Below are 23,037 nucleotides of genomic sequence, written 5' to 3' on the forward strand. Positions count from 1 at the left end.
CCTTCGTCCACGTCGGAGCACAGAAATGACGTGGAAGGCGCCCCGGCCAGCGGCCACCTACACACACCAGGGCGGGAAGCGGGCGGCAGTGTCGCTTTTGAAGGACCTGCTCCCTGTGGACTTGCGACAAAAAGTCATCCACACCCAACTATGTGAAAACGGAAACTTATAACAGCTCCTCTTCAAGCCAGCTACCTTGTCTGAACTTGAGCTGTAAGACCAGGGCTGTGCCTGGATCGGCCTCACCTACACGCTGTCCAAGCCTGGCACCCACAGAGCCCACAGCTTGGCCAGCACTGCCCAGGGAACAGGCACGCACACGGCCTCCTGGTTCCCCAGTGTCCAGGATCCCAGGATACACCTGCTCCCATAGTCCCCACACATCTCCTCCCCACACCCCGGACTTTGTAAAACCCCGGGCAGAATTATATAACAAGAAACAGGAAGGCAACATGGAGATTGGGGATGCTCTTGTCAGCCGACGGCCTCTGCCTGGCCAGCACACACTCACTGTTGCTCCTGTTGCTGCCTCACCGTCTGGTCTCCGAATACCCAGTGTCATGAGCTGCGTCCATAAACACTTCAGACCCTCCTAGCCTGGCCTGATAAAGCATGCTCTCAGCTCTGTTCGCTGAATGCCTGTTCTCACTGCCTTTTATGATATAACCACATAGCCACACAGCTCTTTGTCCCTTAAAGACTTCAGCTGGGAAAGGAGGAACTCGTGTTTAGAGGCGAGAATGCGCGTCCAATGGTGGCTGGCCAAGTCCCTGCAGGCAAGGACGGGCTGTGGGGTCCAGAGCACCATGGTCTGCCCCTGCGGATGGAAGGCGGGCTGGGCACAGACTAGGCAAGCACACAGCACAAGGGCTCAAGCCCCAGTGGTCAAACACAGGTGACAGCCACCCACAGCCTGCAGCCAAAGGGACGGACTGTAAAGGATCTAACTTAGGCCGAGGGTGCTGGGCTCCCAGCCCTGGTACCCAGCAGGACAGCAAATGGCTGCACACACACTCAGGAGAGGCACACGTGGCTCACGGGAAGAGAGAGGGTTGGTGGACACCAATTCTGCACCTGTGGTCAAATGACAATGACGATGAAAACAGGAGGAGGGAATACTACTACCCGTAACACACAACAGTTAACAAAACCCTATTATGAACCATGAGAAGGGGGCAACAGGTTCTCCTCAAACCAGAGGCCATGGGAAGCCAGCCATCCCACTCCTGGGGATCTCCCCACAGGAAACGGGCTCTGCAGGAGAGCCGGCTGTTCCCCCTGTTCACAGCAGGTCCACTCAGGATAGCCAAGACAAGGAGTCAGCCCAGCTGAGGACTGATAGAGAAAATGTGGCATACGGATGCTGTGATACTACCCAGTTAGAAAACTAAGACAGGGGCTCGGCAGTGTGGCCTAGTGGCTAAGGTCCTCGCCTTGATCCCATGTGGCCGCTGGTTCTAATCCCGGCAGCTCCACTTCCTCTCTCTCTCTCCTCCTCTCAGTATATCTGGCTTTGTAATAAAAATAAAATAAGTCTTTTTAAAAAAAAAAAGAAAACCAAGAAACTAGTCTGGGAATACCTCAAAGTATCTTTGGAGATCTCCCCAATCGAACTGCTGGACTCAGAACTCTAACCAAGAAAAGACAGAAGACAGAACAGGACAATCATTCATCTCAGCTATATGTTGGCAGCAAATTATGGGGCAAACGGAGACTTTATGATGGACCATATCAATTGGTGGACGACCTCATCGAGCGAAACTGGCAGCGATTCATAACTGCAGAACTATTAACACCACTCGAGCACATATCTCAGAGCATGCCCCACATCCGGGACTTAGGGTGGGCGGGAAACCGGGTGGGGCTTCTCCCTCAATATCCCCCTTTACCTCAGATACGTGATGGAAACAATATGGACATAATAGCATTACCCACTTTCCTATCCCCCTAAACCTTTTTTTTTTTCCTTCTTTTTCCTTTAACTGTAATTAACTATGTAAAGATTGTCAACAACAATACAATAAAAAGAAAAAAAATTAAAAAAAAAAAGATAAAATTAACAAATTTCAAAATACAAAAAAAAAAAAAAAAAAAAAGAAAACCAAGACAGATCCATTGGCAAGGGAAAGGACACAGCCGGACAGCTCCATGCTCAGGGAGCTCAGCCAGCCCAAGAAGGACGAAGATACTTGCTCCTGAATTGACACAGGGCACAAAGACGCAATGCCCAAGAATGAGGGGAAAAGATCGAGATAATGTACTTAACCCAGTGAATCTAAAATGCGACTTCCCAGCACAGACGGGCACACGCATGTCCTTCCCAAGTGCATCCGACTCTCGGGTCAGCAACACAGAGCTGCCTCCAGGGAGCTTTAAAACTGAGCGTTAGCGTTCCAAGGCCAAGTCTGGGGTCCCTCAATGGCTGCACAACCCACTGGTCCAGCCGGTTTCCCTTCCCTGAAGGCCCCCAGAAGCAGAGGGGGCGGCTTCGGGAGGCTGCAGGAAGCATGGGCTCAGGTGTGGCAGCAGGTGCACTCGGCTGAGTACCCAAATCCACCCACACGTTTTCATGAACTTCAAAAGGAAGGAGGCAGAGCGAGCGAGCTAGCAAGAGGCACCTTCCCTGTGCTGGCTCAACGCCTCACCCCGCCCAGTGATCACAACAGCCAGAGCTGGGCCAGGCTTAAGCTAGGAGCCAGAAACTCCACCAGCATGTCTCCCATGGTGGCAGGGTCCCAGTCACTGGCCCGTCACCTGTTGTCTCCCCAGGGATATCAGCAGGAAGCAAGATAGGAAGTGGAGCAGCAGAGGCTCAAACCAGCATGCAGTCACTTACCCCCTGCGCAGCAGGAACACCTGCCTCCCTCTCTCACGGGTCCTTAAAAGGCCATGGTTATTGCACTAAGGCTCCTGTTGGTCCACAACCATCTCAGCTAATTCAGGGGCACCCGCCAGGCCGTTGTTTCCAGCAATGGTTGTATTCTGGAGTCTCAGACACGTTTTTGGCTAGCCTTTTTCAGTCCAGCACCCAGCCCTGACTCACAAGGAGCATGAGCCCCTCCTTGCCTAGTGGAGGGCTGCCAGGCTGAACATGCACTGCTTTGTGTCTTCAAAAAAGGACTGCATTTGCTGGTGGGCAAGGGACAGTTCATCCTGGTGGGAGCTGCAGCAGGCGTGAAGATTCACCTGGGGCTTCACCTGCTCTCCGCACAGGTGCACACGCCTGGCCCTCGCACAGCGTCTCCTCTCTGCACAGGTGCACACGCCTGGCCCTCGCACAGCGTCTCCTCTCTGCACAGGTGCACACGCCTGGCCCTCGCACAGCGTCTCCTCTCTGCACAGCTGCACACGCCTGGCCCTCGCACAGCGTCTCCTCTCTGCACAGCTGCACACGCCTGGCCCTCGCACAGCGTCTCCTCTCTGCACAGGTGCACACGCCTGGCCCTCGCACAGCGTCTCCTCTGCACAGCTGCACACGCCTGGCCCTCGCACAGCGTCTCCTCTCTGCACAGCTGCACACGCCTGGCCCTCGCACAGCGTCTCCTCTCTGCACAGCTGCACACGCCTGGCCCTCGCACAGCGTCTCCTCTGCACAGCTGCACACGCCTGGCCCTCGCACAGCGTCTCCTCTCTGCACAGCTGCACACGCCTGGCCCTCGCACAGCGTCTCCTCTGCACAGCTGCACACGCCTGGCCCTCGCACAGCGTCTCCTCTCTGCACAGCTGCACACGCCTGGCCCTCGCACAGCATCTCCTCTGCACAGCTGCACATGCCTGGCCCTCGCGCAGTGTCTCCTCTCTGCACAGCTGCACACGCCTGGCCCTCGCACAGCATCTCCTCTGCACAGCTGCACACGCCTGGCCCTCGCGCAGTGTCTCCTCTCTGCACAGCTGCACACGCCTGGCCCTCGCACAGCGTCTCCTCTCTGCACAGGTGCACATGCCTGGCCCTCGCGCAGTGTCTCCTCTCTGCACAGCTGCACACGCCTGGCCCTCGCACAGCGTCTCCTCTCTGTACAGGTGCAACGCCCTTGGCCAGCACGTGCCCCTTCACTCTACCAACTACATCCACAAAGACTGTTTTTACAAATTAATCTCCCGCCTGTGGCTCTAGGTGGGCATACACTTCAGGGAGAAGGAGGCACACCATTCATTCACCACATCGTGGATTCCCACAGCCCTGGGTGGCACAAATGCTGAGGAATAACCACAGCAAAGAACTTTCTGCCCATGCAGAGACCACTACCGGACAGTTTCAAGTAGAAGGCTTGGTCACCAGCGATGAGTTCATGGCTCCACCAATTAAAAAAGAAAGGGGGGATTGTTCTTTATAAAGCAAACCCTCAGACTTGAAATAAAGACAGAGTCAGACCCCATCTTCCCCCATCCTTGCTCACTCTGGGGACACTGCTGGCTCCAGCCGTACGTGATTGAAGTAGCAGATTTCCCCATGGAGCAGGGGAGAAATCCTTTGATCTCGCAGACACTCTTGTTGCTTTGCGTGCCAAGAGCTATTAAAGAGACCCCAGGTTCAAGTGTCTCCCAGGGACCCTCAGTGTTCCTGGGCTTTCCCAGCCTTTCTTCTCAGCTGTGAGTGATGGATTTAATCAACTTCCCAGACACGCAGCAGAATGGGACTTGCTGGCCGCCAGCAAGTTGCTGGGAGTTTTTTTTTTTTTTTCTTTGCGGGAAATCAAAGATTCTCTTAGGGAGGAAATATAATAAAATAAATTAATCCCTGCACGCTGGGCCATCGCTTCACCCTACGAGTTATAACTCACGGCCACTCACACCGAGCTTTCAAGTTGCAGGCACGTTCACCCGGCTGCCATCAGCAGCCCCGTGCCCCTTCCTCCCTAGAGCCCGGTCTGACCAGCTACCTGCCCGCCTCCGCTGGCCTTGGCGAAGCAGCATGAAGAGTCACGCTTGCTGACCACAGACCCCCATTGGGGGTCGGCCAGAAAGGCTCACAGCGCTGCCCACAGTACCTCTGGGCCTCATCTGCCTTAGCGGGGTGGGGAACTCCTGGTGTGGGGACAGAGTCCCTGGGCACAGAGGTGGGTTCTGCCATTTAATGTTGCAGGGGGCCTTCACCCTCGTCCCTCAGCTGCCCCTCCTGGCAGCACCGGTGATGACATCATATGTGCAGGATGTACGCAGAGAAGATGGAACACTGGTTCTGCGGTCAACCTGCCACATCCATACCCCGCGGGAGCACCACTTGGAAGCCCAGCTGCTCTGTGTTTGATCCAGCTGCTCGCTGGTGCACGAGGAAGGCTCCGACAGCCCACATGCTCGGGTCCTGCCACCTGCCGGGGAGACCCGGAGGAGGCTCCGAGCTCTCGGTTGCTGGCTTCAGCCTGGCCACGCTTCGGCACTGCAGCCCCTCGGGCCGTGAACCAGAGCGGGAGGATTGCTCTGCCTCACCCTCCATGTCACCTTGCCTTTCAAACCAACAAACAAATCCTACTGACAGCGCATCCCCGAAGTGAGCCCTGCCTGGGGCGTTCAGCCTGCTTCTCTCCGTGCTACGCCCACGCCAGGACACGAGTGGACACGGCTCTGCAGGGTGGCAGCCTCCCAGAAAATCTGTGGCCACAGCCCGTTGGCCCAGCTGCTTCCTCCCTGGATGGGGTCGGCAGGAAGCAGCTGGCCTCAGCAAATGCCTTGTTCTCCAGGGCACAGGGTTCAGCCCTGCGTGAGGCCCAGGGCTATTACCTGGGCCTCGCAATGGCCCACCTCAAACACGGGCTACCTACCCTGAGCCGATGACTCACACGTGTGACTGCACTGCTCTCCTGGGACAAGCCAGCTCACCCTACCATCTCTGGTGTCTGGAGGTACAAGGGGGGCATCTCCCCAACAGGAACTGTGGTGTGGCCCCAGGAGGAGGGCACAGGCTTCCAAGGCTGGGGGTAGGGCCACTAGAATGCTTGCCCAGCAAAACACGTGCTAGGAACACGTGCTACCCCCAAAAGAAACTCAGAAGCCAAATGCCATTAGGAGATAATACCACTTTTGCTTTCCTCAATTATTAATAGACTTTGAGGAATAATTTAGAGTTATATTAAAGCTGGATGAAGAAATTCATAAGACGTTTAGGGCACAAGAGATTATGAAAATATCTGGCCTCATTTTCATGTCACCTGATAGACATTTATCCAGCAAAACAATTGTGAAATGTAATGATGTACATTAACATATGGGTCCTGGAGAGCATGGCTTTTTTTTTCTTCTTTCATCCTTTTTTTTTTCAAATCCAGAGAGCTGGAGCTTAGAGCGTGATGGGCGGACAGTCTGGAACAGCCTCACCCGAACACCGCTGTGCTTCTGGGAGCTTTGGAGAGGTTCCTTGGAGCGTTGGACAGGGTGACTTCCTATCCCCTTCCTCAAGAATGTCCTGATGAGGGGACACGGAGGGTACGGCTCCTCTGCCCAGCTCAAGGACAGTGCCACCAGTGTGGTCAGAAGCCATTTCCCCTCAGGAATACGGGACAGGTGGCGGTGGTAGCTGCCAACCCTCACCAGCGCTGCTCATCAAAGACTTGGGGTCCCAAGGGTGCCAGGAACAAGGGTGCTGCCCCCTCCGCCACGGGGAGTTCAATGCCTTCAGTAAGGACTAGGGGCTACCAAGTCTTCTCCACTTCAGGATCCCCACTTCAGTGATACAGCCGACAGTGCCACTGCCTGCCCATCCCCCAGGAGGCCTCGCTCAGCTCTCACCTCTCAACCTTTAGAGAACCACCATGGCTCCCTCACCCTGCCCGATCTCAGCAGCCTGGCACCCAACAGCCTCTGGGAGGGAGGGTGGCAAACTGCCTCATCCCTACCGATCCCCGCAGCCTGGCACCCAACAGCCTCCAGGAAGGAGGGTGAAAAAGGGCTCCCTCACCCTGCCCAATCCCAGCAGCCTGGCACCCGACAGCCTCCAGGAAGGAGGGTGGCAAACCGCCTTCCCCTTAGCCACCCTTCTAGAGCCATCACAACCAGGACCCCACAAATGCCCGAAGAGATCCCTGCCACACACAGCTGCCCATGCCTCGGCTTCACGGCTCCCTGGGCTTGGGGTCAGACAGGCCCCCAGGCACAGAAGCCAACCCAAATCCAGTGGACTGCACGTGACCAGATGTCCTGAACCCTAAAATCTAGACCCCAGAAATCCGGAAATGGACCACAGACTCCTCAAGGTCATCTCTAAATACACGCTACGTCACCATGAGCATCTGGGCTGCTGGTGGCCACAGCACCGTCCACGAGGCAGGCACCAGCTGCAAGATCAGATGAGGCCAGTGCTGTGTCCTCTCAGGAGAGGCCAGGCAATAGGCCGGGTCTACTTAACACAGGTGATACGACAATGGCAGGTGCATGGCCTGCTGCTGGGGAAGGTGGGGGACGGGGAGGCCTGGGGAGCTCGTTTCAAACTCCATTCCTCCATTAGTGTGTGAGATAATGATGCTGAAATGTCACCGACTGCCCACTGCTTAGCGCTGCACGCCCCAATGCCAGATAACTTAATTTTGAATGGGAAAAAAAGCCACAAAACCACAGCTCAAAGCCGCAGTCATGTCAAGTTTGGGCTTCTTGTGGCTGAGACCACAGCACGTTCTGGCTCAGCAGTTCCTCTGGGATTCAGGGCTTCCAGGCGTGGGCAAGCTGAGGCCAGCCTGAGATGATTAGCATGCCAAGTCTCTCCTCACAAAAGAACCCGCCCTCCTCTGCCCACCACACGTGGTACTTCCGCAAGCTTGGGACGGAAGAAGCCCCACTTCCTGTCCCCCACGACTATGCAGCACGGGCACAGAGGGCTCAGCTCTGAGACCCCTGTAAGAAGCCTGGGCCCGCACGGCTTCCTTGGCCCCCAGGACACCAAGGCTGTGTAAGGCACGCTCTGTGCACGCCTTTCACACTCACACTGCCGACCCCTCACACCGACCCTGGGAGCTGAGTACGGGGGTCACGCATCGCCCCAGGGTTCTAGAGTACTGCTAAGGCTCCTGCTTCAGGACCTCACTGCTCCAGGCACGGCTGGGCTCAGGTGCTCCACCTTCTCTCGGCACCCCCTTCCAGCTCAAGTTTCCAGTTCTTTACAAGACCGATGGCTGCAGTGCCTGCCTTCCCCAGCAGAGCGGCGCTCTCACTCACAGCCCTCTCCCCAGCAGCTCTGGGTCTGGGAGTGTCTCACTCACAGCCCTCCCCCAGCAGCTCTGGGTCTGGGAGTGCCCGACACCTTTGAGTGTCAGATCCTGGGGTGTGCCTGGCACTGAAATACGCTTCCAGGGTTTTCTGTTCTGATGTTGGGAAATGACCCACAGAAGGCAGGGTCCAGGCATCTGTGGAGCTTCTGGTTAGCAGAGCCCATGGGCATGTCTGCCAGCCACGTGGGAGCGGGGGCTTTTCTGCTTGTCTGCAAGGGACGCAGAGATTTATTCATGGCTGGGAACTGCTGGTCTCACTGCAGACATGCCAGTGGCATGGCACCCGGAGGGCCCTGGTGGTGGGCACCTTGGCAATCGCCCGTCAGCACAGCGGGATCCATTCATCAGAGGCTCCGTGGAGGGAATCAGACAGCAGGGGTGGTCCTCAGAGTGGCACTTTGCAATCTCAGCAAAACATCTTTCAGCTTCCGTGGAAACCCTTCTTCTGTGTTGCACAACAGGGGGTGCCATTGGGAGACGCAGCCCCTGCATGGAAAAGCATCCGCTCCGGGACATGCCTGCCACACCCCGCAGCACCAGGGTCTGCCCACAGAGGAAGCGGAGGCCATCGGGCACAACGCAGCGAAGTCTTCGACCATGCCGTCACTTACGGATTTATCTCTGTGTTTTGGGGAGTGGCTTTCTGGGAAACGACTGCTTGAGGGCAAAGCTGAGATCAAAAGGAAAGATTTAAAATGGAGAAATATGGTATTAAGTCAATGGACATGCAGCTGATGCTATAACACATGCAAAAAACTGGCAATCATATGATACTAGAAAATGCTGCTGCAAAATTAGAAGATGTTGATTTTAAAGTTACTGGCAACTTTCTGTCTCTGAAGATGGAGTCTTGGGCTTTCTTTCAGGATATTTTCCAACTGAGCTGAAAGGAAGCGGCTGACAGTTCACACAAAACACTCCGTGTAGTTAGGCTAACAGATGTTCCAACAGCAAGGGTCCCACTGAGGGAGGGAATTCTTCTCATTTAAAAATAATATTTATTGTTTTGAAAGGTAGCATGACAAACGCAAAGGGAGAGAGAGATCTTCCATCCACTGGTTCAACCCCCAAAGCATCCCAACAGCTGGGGCTGGGCCAGCTCAAAGTCACAGGCGTCTCCCTTGTGGGTGCAGGGGCCCAGGAACTGCTTTCACAGGCGCATGAGCAGGGGGTTGCATGGGAAGTGGAGGAGCCAGGACTAGAACTTGTGCCTGTGTGAGATTCAGGTGTAACAGGCGGCGGCTTTACCTGCCACGTCACAGCACCAGCCCTTCTTACCATTATTCATTAATGGCTAGACCGGAGTGTACTTGCATGTGTGTTGGGACTGGGCCACAGTGAGGCTTCTCTCTCCTACGTCCTAACTCACGTGGCCCCATCTCTCCCATGCCTCACAGGGTCCCGTGCAGAGGACACTGACGCAACAAGCCCAGTGCTCCTCCCTCTGGTCCTTCCTTAGCCCAGCCACGAGCACAGACAGCAGTGGCAATGTCTGATCTCACCGCTGTGGCCTCACTGCTTGTGCCCAAGCTGGCACCTCTCTCTGCCCTCACCCTGTCCGCCAAAGCACAGCAGTCACAGGAGGGGTGGATGGCAGCTGCTCAGAGGCCAAGGTCAAGCCGTGAGCATCATCGTCCCAACCCTGAGCCTTGGGCACCCAGCTGGCAGCGAGCACAACCGGACCTGAATCCCGGCTTTCCAAGCCTCGCTCCCCACTATGAGCCACTGCTGAGTCGAGGCGTGGGGTGGGGCAGGAGCACCTGGAAGACGTGACACGCAGACAGCAGGATGGTGAACGAAGCCAGCCTTGCCCTCAGAGATGGCTCATGGGACACGTGTTCCTGAGCCACCTCCTTATGCCTGGGCTTGTCTGAACACAAAATGCCTCCAGCGGCCTCCCATTTCTCACCAGGTGCCCGTGAGGCAGCCTTGGGGGGAAGAGAACCCCGCTGTGCGAGTTCCAATCCTCCATGGGACACACAGCCACGAGCTTGGGACCAGGATGCGAAGGGCCGCTCCGCTGGGCAGTGGAAATACAGGAGAAAGGCCAAGTGGCCCCTGGTGTAGCTGGTCTTTTCTGATGACGCCGGGAGGTAACTGCCCTAACCCTGATGCACAAATGCAGAAGCCAGGGCTCAGCTCCCTGGGATCAACCGTCTGGTCCTAAGAAGCAGGGACTTCACCCAAGCCACCCACTGCGAGGCCCAGGACACAGCCTGGCCACCTCTCCATGCAAGCGCCCTCCGGCACGGCCTCTCTTTCCCGGCAAGCACTGGCCCCTCTCCCGCACCTGTCTTCATTTGCCTGTCATATCAAAGTCAGGACAGGCTGACAGGTAGGTGATAAATGAGCTGACTTTCACTCAGCTCAGGCTAGGTAAGACAGCCTGCCATGGTGCAGCCTCCCTCCCGTGTCGCTACCTGGCTGGGCTTCAAGCAGAGGGACACAGCTAGCCCACTACTGCCTCCAGCCTCCAGAGCTGCGCTTGGAGATAAAGAAGCCCGTGTCTGCTCTTCAGGACCAACCCCAGCTCCGTCGCCGATGAGCAGCCGGCTCTTCCCCCAGCCACTACAAGCACGGACACACAGGACACTGGGTGACCCGGGAGCACGGCCCGAACACGGACAGGAGATGCTCACAGAGCCAGGAAACACAGCGCAACCCCCTGCTGCGCTATGGGGAGCCCTCTAGGGAGTGGACGTGGAACCCCGAATGGGCCGGGAGTCACCCAAAAGCACCCCAGGCAAAGTGGTGGCCAAAAGGGGAAGGACAGAGAGGTGACCTTCCCGTGGCCGCCACGGGGCTGACACCTCCACACTGTCCATGCTGGGGGGGAGGGAAGGGCCCATGGACCAGGCTGCAGGCAATGAGAAGGAGGAAAGCAGCCGGGCCCTGACACCGTGGCCTGGCGGTTAAAGTCCTTGCCTTGCATGCACTGGGATCCCATATGGGCGCCGATTTGAATCCCAGTGGCCCCACTTCCCATCCAGCTCCCTGCTTGTGGCCTGGGAAAGCAGTAGAGGACGGCCCAAGGCCTTAGGACCCTGTACCTGCATGGGAGACCCGGAAGAGGCTCCGGGCTCCGGGCTTCGGATTGGCATGGCTCCGGCCATTGTGGTCACTTGGGGAGTGAATCATCAGACAGAAGATCTTCCTCTCTGTCTCTCCTCCTCTGTATATCTGACTTTGCAATAAAAAGAAATAAATCTTTTTAAAAATGGAGAAAGGATCATATTTTTAATAGGACACGAGCATAACACATGAACATGTTGACTTTGAAGGAAATGGGAAAAATCTGCTCCCTGAGTCACTTCATTAAGGAAATGGTAACCTGAGGCTGTGTACTGACCCAAAAAGACGTGCAGAAATCCAAGGAAAAAGCATATCGCCTCTTAAGAAGCAGAAAAGCCAAGGCACAGCCAGAGCCTCCACCCCCCCCCCCCCAGAGTGGGTCTTATCAGTGAGCAACACGCTGGGAGCAGGGCTGGGACCTAGAACCCGCAGAGCAGGGCTGGGACCTAGAACCCGCAGAGCAGGGCTGGGACCTAGAACCCGCACAGCAGGGCTGGGGCCCTAGAATCCACAGAGCAGGGCTGGGACCTAGAACCCGCAGAGCAGGGCTGGGGCCCTAGAATCCACAGAGCAGGGCTGGGGGTCAGGAACCATGATCCTCCAGGAGAAGGAAGGATTCGGGTCTACAGGCAGCCGTCAGCGACAGACGCTGTCACCCGTCGCGGTGGCCCATCCATGTGGCCTGCGGGGCTGCGCACGGACAGACGCACGGATGAACGCGTGAACCCAAACGCCGGCAGAAGCAGGCACTCCTTTGCCTTTTGTTCCATTTCAGCAGAGCTTGCTTGAGCTGCCGGTGCTCGGCACCTGCCATGCAAAGGCTCTGACAAAGAAAGTGAACAATGTGGCTCATGGTCGCATCATTACTATTGATTTCTCTGAAAGGTAAAGTGACAGAGAGGAAGGGCGTAACAGAGGAACCCACCCAGGAGCGGGGCGGCCCCCAGCACAGTTCCTGCACTTCAGCAAAAGGGCACTGATGTCTGTTCTATCCACCGCACCCCGGGCGGAAGGCCACGTGCTTGGGAAGGGCTACAGGGCGAGGAAGATGAGCAATCTGCCTGCTGGGCCTCCAAGCCGTGAAGCAGATACCAGGACAGCACCACAAGCTTGGATGAGAGACATTTTGTATACCTTGAGGCAAGGGTGAGACTTTAAAAAGGAGCATAAACATTGAGCCAATAGTGGAGATAAAGCGGAATCTTAAAAATGCTTCATCTGAAGTTAGAAGAAAGGAAGAAAAAAGGCATAGGACGCGGGGAACAGGAGGCAACATTAAATATAAAGGGCCCAAGCACAGTCAGGAGAAGCCAAGAGATGGTCAGGTTGGACAAGCCTGTATAACACAGCAACCAAGTACATGCAAAGGCTCACATGAAATTAAACAGAAGGGCCCGGCGCGGTGGCCTAGCGGCTGAAGTCCTCGCCTTGAATGCCCCGGGATCCCATATAGACACTGGTTCTAATCCCGGCTGCTCCACTTCCCATCCAGCTCCCTGCCTGTGGCCTGGGAAAGCAGTTGAGGACAGCCCAAAGCCTTGGGACCCTGCACCCGCGTGGGAGACCTGGAAGAAGTTCCTGGCTCCTGGCTCCGGACTGGCGCAACACCAGCAGTTGCAGTCACTTGGGGAGTGAATCATCGGACGGGAGATCTTCCTCTCTGTCTCTCCTCCTCTCTGTATATCTGACTTTTAAAAAAAGAAATTAAAAAGAAAACACAAATCCAACGGGGGGGGGGGCATGCCAACACCCGACGGAGCAGGCATTAAGAACGGGCGTGTTTCCGAGAGAGAATGAGGCATCGTGACAAAGGGAGCGGATCTCCAGGAAGACAAACAACCCTAACGGGGACGCATCTGCAACGTTCAACAGGATGGATGCCCAAAGTGGACACCGCCATGCCTGCTGAGGCTTGCACGCTGCTCTGTCAGGGTGCAGCTCCAGCGACAGGACTATGGGAACCCCGGGTGCCGCTGCAGCCCCCGGGAGCATCCGAGACCCCAGCCAGCTGAGTGCTTCTGAGACGCAGCACCAAAAGCACTTCCGCTGAAAGCAAATGGAATTAAGCCTCATTAAACTTTAAAGTTCCTACTCCCCCACAGACACACCCGGGAGAAAAGATATAAGAGACACAGGTCTGATAAAGGACTTGCACCCAGAATAAAGTAGTTCAAATAAAAGAAAAGTAAACAATCAATTTTTAAAGATGGGGAAACACCAGCAAAGGACATCCCTTCCTGGGATGCTGATTAGACACGAGGAGGAACGCTGAACACTCCTGGACATGAGGGGAGCAAGACCTTCTTCACCGGGAACCTTCCAGCACCGCTCGACAAAGCCGAACCGGGAAGCAGGGCTCACGTCGGGAGGGCTGAAGACAACACAATCAGAACAGCTGGACCCCGCTCAGCGGATGCCAAAGGCCAAAACGCAGCTTCAACAGAGCCTTGTGCTGATCAGCTCCCCGCGCAGCCACCGCACCCCCTCATGGGGCAGGAAGGGAGGGTGAGGGGCAAGGCGCTGTGAGGCTCCAGCGGTCCCACAGCTACAGCCGGCGCTGCTCAGGCTCTGGCTCCTGCCCGGCCCCCTCCCGTGATGCACCTGTGCCTGCCCCCTCCTCCTCCTGCAGGAAGCCGTGATGATCACCTGTACTCTGAGCTCCATGCGCATCCAGCCTTCCCAGAGCACATCAGGGCCACGGGACCCCACCCCACGCGACAGAGGTGGCGAGCTAACCCGCGCGCGGGGCGAGTTTCCCCAGGCTGTCTCCAGTGGCTGCTGAGTGGTCACCATCTCCTTAAACAACCCCATTTGTGCACTTTATGTCTTTGCCTGTAATTCATCTTGGTCACTGAGACCCTCAGAAGCATCGCAGGTGGGAGGTCCTGCAGAGACCCCGTGGCAGTGGCCATCTCAGCCCCAAGTTTTACTCGGGTCCACAGGAGGACCTCTGGGTGGATATCCCCACGAGTTTTGTTCTGCTGCCGGGAGGGCAGCAGAGGGAGGGGCACCTGATCAGTGGAATACCATCTGACGTTAACAAGAGAGAAACATGAAGATGGGGTGGACACGAGACGCCTGCTTGCAGTGCAGGACAGAAGGCAAGTCCTGTCCCTCCCACAAGCCCAATTCCAAGGCATCATGGGAAGGCAAACTCAATGGGCAGACAGCATGCCAGAGGCTGCGGGGCTGGGGTCGGGGCACCTACAAAGGGGCAGCAGGTGGGAAAGCTCTATGCTTCCACTGGGTGCAGTTCACGTGACAAAGTACAGTGCTCCAGACCCAGAACTGCACACCCCAGTGTGTGTTACTGCACCCCAACTTCGCAACAAAGAAGACTGCGGTACAGACTGCCTATCAATCAGACACCCCGACTTTTCCATTAATTCAGTAGTAATCCCCTTCGCTCTGATTAACATACACAAGACTCATTAACTCCAGTGCGCCTGGGGCTTTGCTTTATCTCATGGCCGAGCAGAGCAGGTGCTACCCAGGGCTGTATCCCAGAGCCCTGAGTTCTCCTCGGCCTCGACGCAGTCCCCACACTCAGGCTTACGGGAAGCATCCAACAGCACAACACAGCATCAGGGGAGAGCCAGGCAGGGCAGGCTGTGGGGAGCACGGCTGTGGGGTGGCACCAGCTAAGTGCCACAGATGCTTTGAGGGAAGCTGCCCACCCGAATGCTTGCAGAACACACGAGCTCACAGTCTAACCTCGGAGAGCACAAGATGAGCGTGCGGCCCCCAGCAAAGCAGGAAGAGGGGCTGTCCTAACTAATGCGGACTCCTGTGTGAGTCGGGAGCCCGATTACAGCATCCCGCAGACCAGGACAGGCCCCAGGCACCAGGCCAGACTGGTGGCAGAAGAGAGAATAGGACACAGCCAGAGCCAGGGTACTCGATTCCAGTGGTCTCCCAGAGGTAGCTTCGAAGAAGTGGAACCGTAGCAAGGGAGCTACTGACAGACAGGCAGGCAGGCGGGGCAGGCACGCGGGGCAGCAGGGCAGCAGGGCAGGCACGCGGGGCACCTGGAAGGGTGTGGGGCGGTGCCGTCCTGTCTGTGTCAGCCAGCCCTCCCCGCGCACTGCCCTTGGCAATGTGCCACACCTGCAAGGGCCTCAAGCCCCTCAGCTGCAAGCCACCAGCCCCGGCACGCCCACAAGCCCAAGTTGGCTTGCTTTGTCCATATTTAACTGCCCAGGTGCTGGCGCTGAACAGTGTGAGTGGTGCTGCTGAGCGCGTCTGTGGCCTTTTGTGCAGGAACACTCACACAGCGTCACCGAGACAGCCTGCAGCACTCACACGGCAACGCCCCAGAAGACAGGGACGCCACTCAGCGCTGGCCTGCTGCCTGCCTCCATCCTGCCATTCAGGATCTTCGCCAGGCCCACCAGTGGACAAACAACCTCACAAACTTGGGAGTGACTACCACCAACACCCCACTCCCTGAATTAAAGGGGACACCCCACTATAGTAACCACACCACAGGGTCACCTCACCTCACTAACCACACCACAGGGTCACCTCACCTCACTAACCACACCACAGGGTCACCTCACCTCACTAACCACACCACAGGGTCACCTCACCAAATAACCACACCACAGGGTGACCTCACCAAATAACCACACCACAGGGTCACCTCACCAAATAACCACATCACAGGGTCACCACACTAACCACACCACAGGGTCACCACAGGGTCACCTCACCTCACTAACCACACCACAGGGTCACCTCACCTCACTAACCACACACAGGGTCACCTCACCTCATTAACCACACCACAGGGTCACCTCACCAAATAACCACACCACAGGGTCACCTCACCAAATAACCACACCACAGGGTCACCTCACCAAATAACCACATCACAGGGTCACCACACTAACCACACCACAGGGTCACCTCACTAACCACACCACAGGGTCACCTCACCAAATAACCACACCACAGAGGTCACCTCACCTCACTAACCACACCACAGAGGTCACCTCACCTCATTAACCACACCACAGGGTCACCTCACCTCACTAACCACACCACAGGGTCACCTCACTAACCACACCACAGGGTCACCACAGGGTCACCTCACCTCACTAACCACACCACAGGGTCACCTCACTAACCACACCACAGAGGTCACCTCACCTCACTAACCACACCACAGGGTCACCTCACCAAATAACCACACCACAGAGGTCACCTCACCTCACTAACCACACCACAGGGTCACCTCACTAACCACACCACAGAGGTCACCTCACTAACCACACCACAGAGGTCACCTCACCTCACTAACCACACCACAGGGTCACCTCACCAAATAACCACACCACAGGGTCACCACACTAACCACACCACAGAGTTCTTCCCACCTGTACCCTTCACCCCCTCCCCACATCCTGCCTTAGATATCTGGTGTGAAATTTCCGGAATCCCCTCCCATGGCCCCAGAACTGTTTATGGCAACGCCTGCCTCTCCAGCCCCTAGTGCTGGGCCTCTAGACCAGCAGCCAGAGAAGGAAGCCAGGATGGCTGTCAAGCACGGAGCAGCGGCACTGACGGGCTGGTTGGGTCATAGGTTCACAGAAAGCTCCCCTCCGGAGAAGGGAACTGCGGGTGCCTGGGGGCTGAGCTGCGGCAGGCAGGCGCCCAGCACCAGGCTCCCGGGAGGTAAGGTGCTCCAGGCCGGCCAGCAGACGCGCGCAGGGACAGGGTGCTGGGCGCAGGCTCCCATCAGCACCCGCGGAGATGCCTCAGCCCGGCGTCCCAGCCTCGGCCCCCAGCAGGCTCCGGGCACAGAAACATGGCAAAACGGCGCAGCTGGAGCAAAATGAAATCCAGGACGCGTCCACACAGAGGAATGCACGCTGGGTGAGGCACAGTCCACAACTTGTAGCAAGATCTTTCTGAGTATGTCCCAGGCAGCGAAGGGAGCAGAGACCTGGTCCTGGCTCCTGGCAGCCAGTGGGGGCCGCCGTTCTCCACACAGAGCCTCCTCTCCAGGCCACCGACGCATCCTTCAAACCCCTGCGAGGGTTCCTGCCTCCTGAAAGGGCTCTTTGCATTTAGGGAAACTGAGTCCTGCAGATGCCAAACCTGGGACCAACAGCAGGACGCAGGCGCCGGATGCCCGCGTTCACCCCTCCAAACAAACCCGGCAGCGTTCGCGCCCTGTGCCTCCCACGCCCGCCCCGCGGCTGCGCCAGGCGCGGGGAAAGGCGGGTTCATTTCCGCCACCCCAGACACTGCCCGCCGCCTTCCGAGAAACACACGCCACTTTTTAGCCCCTGCTGGCAACAGGCCCCTGCTGGAGCATTTCCAAGCCTGCCAGGCGCTCAGGTAGCCGCGGGGTGGTCCTGGCTCTCCCCGGGTGACCACGAGGCCTCTCTGCCCGGCTTGGGGCAGAAGACACCTGTGGCGCGCACCTAGCCTCGGCCCAAAGGACGGGAAACCAGCGGCACAGCCGCCCTGACTCCTTCCCCCTGCACCGCGCCGGGACTCCAGGCCGCTGCTGTCCCCAGCAGGGCCCGGTGCGGACGCCTGCCCGGCGGCGGGGAAGGGCACCCTCTGCCAGCCTCTCCCTGGCTCCGGAGCCGAGCGCGCGGGTGCCGGGCCTCCCGTGCCACCCCGGCTGCCTCGTCTGAGCTTCGAGGGCGCCCCGCGTTCTCGTTCAAGCCTGGGAAGCCGAGCGCGGGGTCGTTGTCCCGACGACAACGCTGAGGCCACAGCCTGCGGGGAGACGCGGGGGCTGCCACGTCCCGGGCGCCCGCAGACTGCGCGCTGGGCGGCGTGGCAAGCGCACATCCTTCCCGAGGCCCGGGCAGCCTCCGGCCCCCGTGGCCACCCGGATGGGCCGCCAAACGGCGCTCTCCGCTCAGAGATGCGCGGTCCCAGGCCTGGCCGGGCCGAGAGCAGGGCGCGGGGCCTCGGGCTCCCTCTGGCGGACCCCCGTGTGACCCCGCGAGGGCTGCGCGGGTTCCCGGAAACGCACAGGGGCCCCCCCAGGCACGCCCCCCACCGCACCCCGCGGCCGCACCGCGCAGGCGGCGCCTCCCAAGTCCCAAGGCCGGCCGGCCCCGGGCAAGTGCCCCGCGCGCGCCTTACCTTTGCCGAGCAGCGCCCCCAGCACCAGGCTCAGCGCCCCGCACAGCGGCGCCACCGGCCCGGGGGCCGCGCCCTCGGAGCGCATCCTGCGTCCCGGCCGCTCACGCCGCCGCCCGCAGCCAGCCCGGGCCGCAGCGCCCGCCCGCGGCTCGCGCCCGCAGCCCCATGCCCGGGACCGCCCGGCAGCCAAGCCGTCCGCGCCCGCCGCTGCCGGGCCCTGGCCGCCGCCGCTCCGGCTCCCGCGGCTGCTCGCGCTCGGCCCGGGCAACTTTTCCCGAGCCGCCGCCGCCGCCCCGCCCCCGGGCCGCCCTCGGCCCGCCCACTGCGCCCCGCCCGGCCCCAGCCGCAGGGCGGGCGGGCCTGGAGAGCAGAGCGCCCGCTGGCGTGGGGCCCGCGGACAGGAGCGAGCGCGGGGGTCGCGGGGGTCGCGGCGGCTCGGGGTCCGCAGCTTCTGGTCCTGTGACCCGGGCGTGGGGTGGGGAGCGGTGTCCTGCTCCGCGCCCCCAGACTCGCACCAAGGGACACGGGGCTGGCCGCTCCAGGGCTGGGACGTCCCGCAGGTGGGGTCCATGGAGAGGAGAGAGGCGCCCAGGTGAGTGGGATCCCACAGGCGTGGGTGCCGCTGTGCGGGCGTGAGTGGGCTTCTCAGGAGAGAGCCGGCCGTAGGTGCGTTCCTTTACACTGCAAGTGTAATCCTGTCGGATTGACACATGCACACATGCAGACGCACACGGGATGCACATATATGCATGGTCATGCGCGCACACGTCACACACACGAAAACACTGCACACATACATGTGTGTGCTTGCATACTCACACGCATGCACAGCTGCAGGCATGTACGCACACACATGCACACATGTACAAATGCATGCATACGCACACTGTTGCACACATGTACACGTGTGTAGCTCTCTGAGGGGAGAAGCCCACCCTGTGCTGCCCTCCTGGCCTGCCCACTCTCGGGCTGTGCCGGGCTGTGCAGGGCCGTCAGGGGATCCCAGGGCTCGAGGCTGAGCCCCATAGCTCAGGGCCCCACAGGTTTAGCCTAGGGAAAGGATTCAACTGCACATGGCCGCCTGCTGCCCAGCTCGGTCCCCAGGACCCAGAGAACGCGGGAGGCAGGCCCTGCCGGAGGTGACTGTGGGCGGCTGGGCAGGCCAAGACCTGTGCACCAGCCAGTGTGGACAGCCCCAGAAGGCGTGGTGCCGACAATGCCCACATTCGAGCAGCAGGGCACATTGTCTCACACTGCTAGCTCCAAGGTGCCCGGGAATCCGCACATCATGTGGCTGTCTCGAGCCTTCCTCCTTGGGGAGAAATGCCACACCCCATGAACTCCCCCATCCTCTCCCCTCCCACCTGAGCAGCAGGGCAGAACTGGAAGGGCCCAGACGCACCCTCCAGGTCCGGCTCTGCCCTGCTGCCTGGCAAATCCCTCCTCCTGGCACGCAGCACCGCCGCTGCAGAGCCATGTGCTCCCAGCCGATGAGCAAGAACAAACCACAGCATGCCTCTCGGGCAGTGACAGGGACTCAGGCAGTGACAGGGACTCCGCGGCCAGGGAACTCCCCTGTTGGCCCTGCCCTGACCCGCTTCCCTAGCCCTTCAGAGAACAGCGCCTGGAGCTTGGACAGGCAGAGAGAAGGATGGAGGGACCCCAGGACACAGGGCCTCCTCCTGCAGAGCTCAGGAATGCACGGGCCTACCCTGTGATGCCCTGAGAGTCAGGAAAACCCGCAGAGAAACCCCTGTGAGTGTAGCAGAGGGCATGGCTGAGACCCAGGCGTCTGTTTAAGATCCACCAGGGCAGAGAGGTGAACCCAGAGCTTGGGGCACTAAGGAGATATCCTGTATATAGTATTTTTAAACTTGTGCATTATTTAGCTCCCAAAGCGTGAAGTCCTTAACTGAGATGGCTTCCAGATGCTTCTCTGAATTCCATTGTGAACATCAGAGAGCAGCGACACCTCATCCAAAGCCGGTACGAAACTCCCCGGGGACTGTGGGCATTCCCAGGGGACCTGCTGTGCCCAACGAGCCCAGGGCCCCCACATCAAGGTGACCTCAGATTTCTCTCCGTCCAAGCTTGAGTGGCAGATTCCTGCTGTCTGGGGGAAGAGGGGCTTCTGGTACTTTGTGTCCCACCCACAGGTGCAGGTCACGGGGACATGGAAGACGGGGCTGTCTGGGACTTCACAAAGCAAGTCCACACCCCGACACTGGTGCCAGTTATGCCACGTGCTGGATCAGCACGAGGCTCAGCGCCCGTCCGAGGAGTGCCCGAGGCTTCACTGGGTTCATCTGTGCTTGGTCCAGGCAAGGTCACAGAGGTGTCAGAGGCCACACCAACGTCCCTGGCTGAGCCGGCCACTGTTCCCTGCCGTTGGGCAGGTGCAAACCCAGCTACCCTCACAGTAATCTCATGGCATCACCATTACAGGCAGGGGTGCCCCGGGATCCCTGCCAACCATCAGTGGGCAGGGAAGAGACACTTTTTGGGCTCTTTCGAGCAGGTGGGATTGTTGGCCACAGCATGCCGCCTGAGCCAGCCTTGCAGGAGCACACAGGTGTCTGTCTGGGCCCCTCCCACCGACTCCCCGAGTGGTGCCCATCCCTGGAAGACGTTCCCGGCTTTGGCTTGTGGGCATGGCACGTGCTCCGAATCTGCTCTTTCTCTGTTCCAACGAGAAGAGGTTGAGAGATGGCTGCGAGGTGTGCCCTCCGTGAGCTTGGCAATGGACGTGAGACATACAGTCCCAGCTCTAATGTATGCTTTCAGAGGCTCTGGGAGGACGAGAGCAAGTTGGCAGCCTTCCTGCTCCAATACCACGGCTGCTCTCCGTGGCCCTCCCGTCACCAGGGCGCTCTTCCCATGACCACTTCCCTGGGAGCCTGGGACACACGGAGAACTCCACAGCCGCTTCCACGCAGGTTCCCAACAATGTCTGTGAGACCGAGAAGTTGGGTCTGCGGAGTCGGAGATGTGGCGACATCCATGACAAGAGTGAAACCCTGTCTCCAGTCCATCCCCACAGCGCCAGCCGGAGGAGGCCAGCTCAGCTCAGCCTTCTCTGCTTCTGGCCTGGATTGGGTGGACAGCCCGCCACCATCTTGCTAGCTTGGCTGCTGCTCAGAAGGACCTGCGTTTGGCCTGATTGGAGACGGCTGAGCTGTCTCCTGCACCGTACGGAATGCAGCAGGCATCTGCGTGCTCTTCCCGCCATCCACACCCCACGCCAGGGCCCTGCCCAGGGTTCGTGACTGCGAGGCCGCCAGCTGGCAAGCAGAGACGTGCATGACGTGTGCATGGGGCCGCCCTCAGCTGTGAACAACCTGGCTCACCCTCTGCTGTCTTGCAGAGCGCTCCCACGGGCTATTTGGAGCGCTCGAGCTCCGCACAGAATCGCCCCACATCCCGGTGTGGTGCGGAACCCCCAGCGCCAGTTTCCTCCAAGGGCTTGCTCCCCGACCCACTCCCCGCCGGCCAATGGTTCCAGGGACAACACCGCTCCCTGGTGGTGCCGACTGGAATTTGCTGCCAGAGATGGAAAGGGAAAAACAGGCAGGACAGCTCAGGTTCCAGGCTCCAAGCGAAGTGAGGAGTGGAGGAGGGATTTGCAGAGAGGCACTCGGTCTCACGCTGGGAGCCAGGGATCTCTCCAAGGAGTCCGTCACTCCCTTCCTCCGTCCCCTTGGTCCCAGTCTCCCATAGTTGCCATGCCCCTGGGCTGGCGGTCAACTCTAGGAGGCCTTAGTGGCACCCAGGAGGCTGACATCTGCCCTCTGTGGAGAGTCCAGGAGGTGAGCACAATGACCAGTGAGGACTGGCTGGAGCTGGAGGGAAGGGGAGGTGGCAGGCGTGACCCCATCCAGGCTACTGCTCAGCATACCAAGGGGAGCCCGTGAAGAGCCCAGGCTTGCCCGCTTCAGGAGGGAGCCCGCGTGCCCCCATGCCAGCTGCCGGAATCCACTAGGACCAGAAGAGGGAGTTGGAGAACAAGCAAAACACGCTGCAATTCTAAGCTGGCAGAGCTTGGGGCGTGTCTAGGAGGGGTGGCGGGCTTGCCCGAGGGGCTGGGGTTGCTGGAGCGCTGCTGGGAGCGCCTGAGAGTGCTGGGGAGGGGGGGGACACGCCTGCTGGGGCCAGCCAAGCGCACCAGGGGGAGGCAGCGGCCACAGTCTGCAGCTCACTGGCTGGCAGGCTCCTGGGAAGCCCTGGCTGGCAGACTGGGGAGGAGAGGGTGCCAGAGGGAGCTGGCGTCTGGAAGAAGGAACTGGCATGGAGGGAGGCGCCCGTTGACATGCTAGACAGCAGTCGAGATGTCAAACTACAAGAGCAGCAGCGTCCCAGGATCTGAGCTGTGTACAGGCCGCCAGTGGAGACAGCTCCCTGCTCAGCAAGTATGCTGCGTCACAGAGGCCAGCAGACTCGCCCAGGGCACGCCAGGGAAGAGAACCACGGAACACAACCCAGCAGAAACTGGGGGCGGAATCAATACAGCTTCTAATGTAAAAAATCCCCTGGGGTGATTAGCGGGTTGGGGACTGTAGTGAAAATGTTATTAAACTTGGACACAAACCCACATGCATGAAGCTCTTAAAAATGGGGAGAGGGAAGGACGCAGACGCAGGCGCGGTGGCTGGCGAGAGAGTGA

General features: G+C 58.8%; 1 protein-coding gene across 1 annotated transcript in view; it reads right to left on the bottom strand.

Moving 5' to 3' along the window:
* The window catches only part of TMEM132C (transmembrane protein 132C), a 125,008-nt gene extending 106,451 nt beyond the window's left edge, over positions 1 to 18,557 (bottom strand). The window contains exon 1 of the mRNA XM_058656632.1: positions 18,378 to 18,557. Coding sequence (XP_058512615.1) covers positions 18,378 to 18,462 — 85 coding nt within the window. The 5' untranslated portion in view covers positions 18,463 to 18,557. The remainder of the gene's footprint in view (positions 1 to 18,377) is intronic.
* Between the last annotated feature and the right edge of the window lie 4,480 nt (positions 18,558 to 23,037).

The sequence above is a fragment of the Ochotona princeps genome, chromosome 29, assembly GCF_030435755.1.
Source record: "Ochotona princeps isolate mOchPri1 chromosome 29, mOchPri1.hap1, whole genome shotgun sequence".
Taxonomy (NCBI): Eukaryota; Metazoa; Chordata; class Mammalia; order Lagomorpha; family Ochotonidae; genus Ochotona; species Ochotona princeps.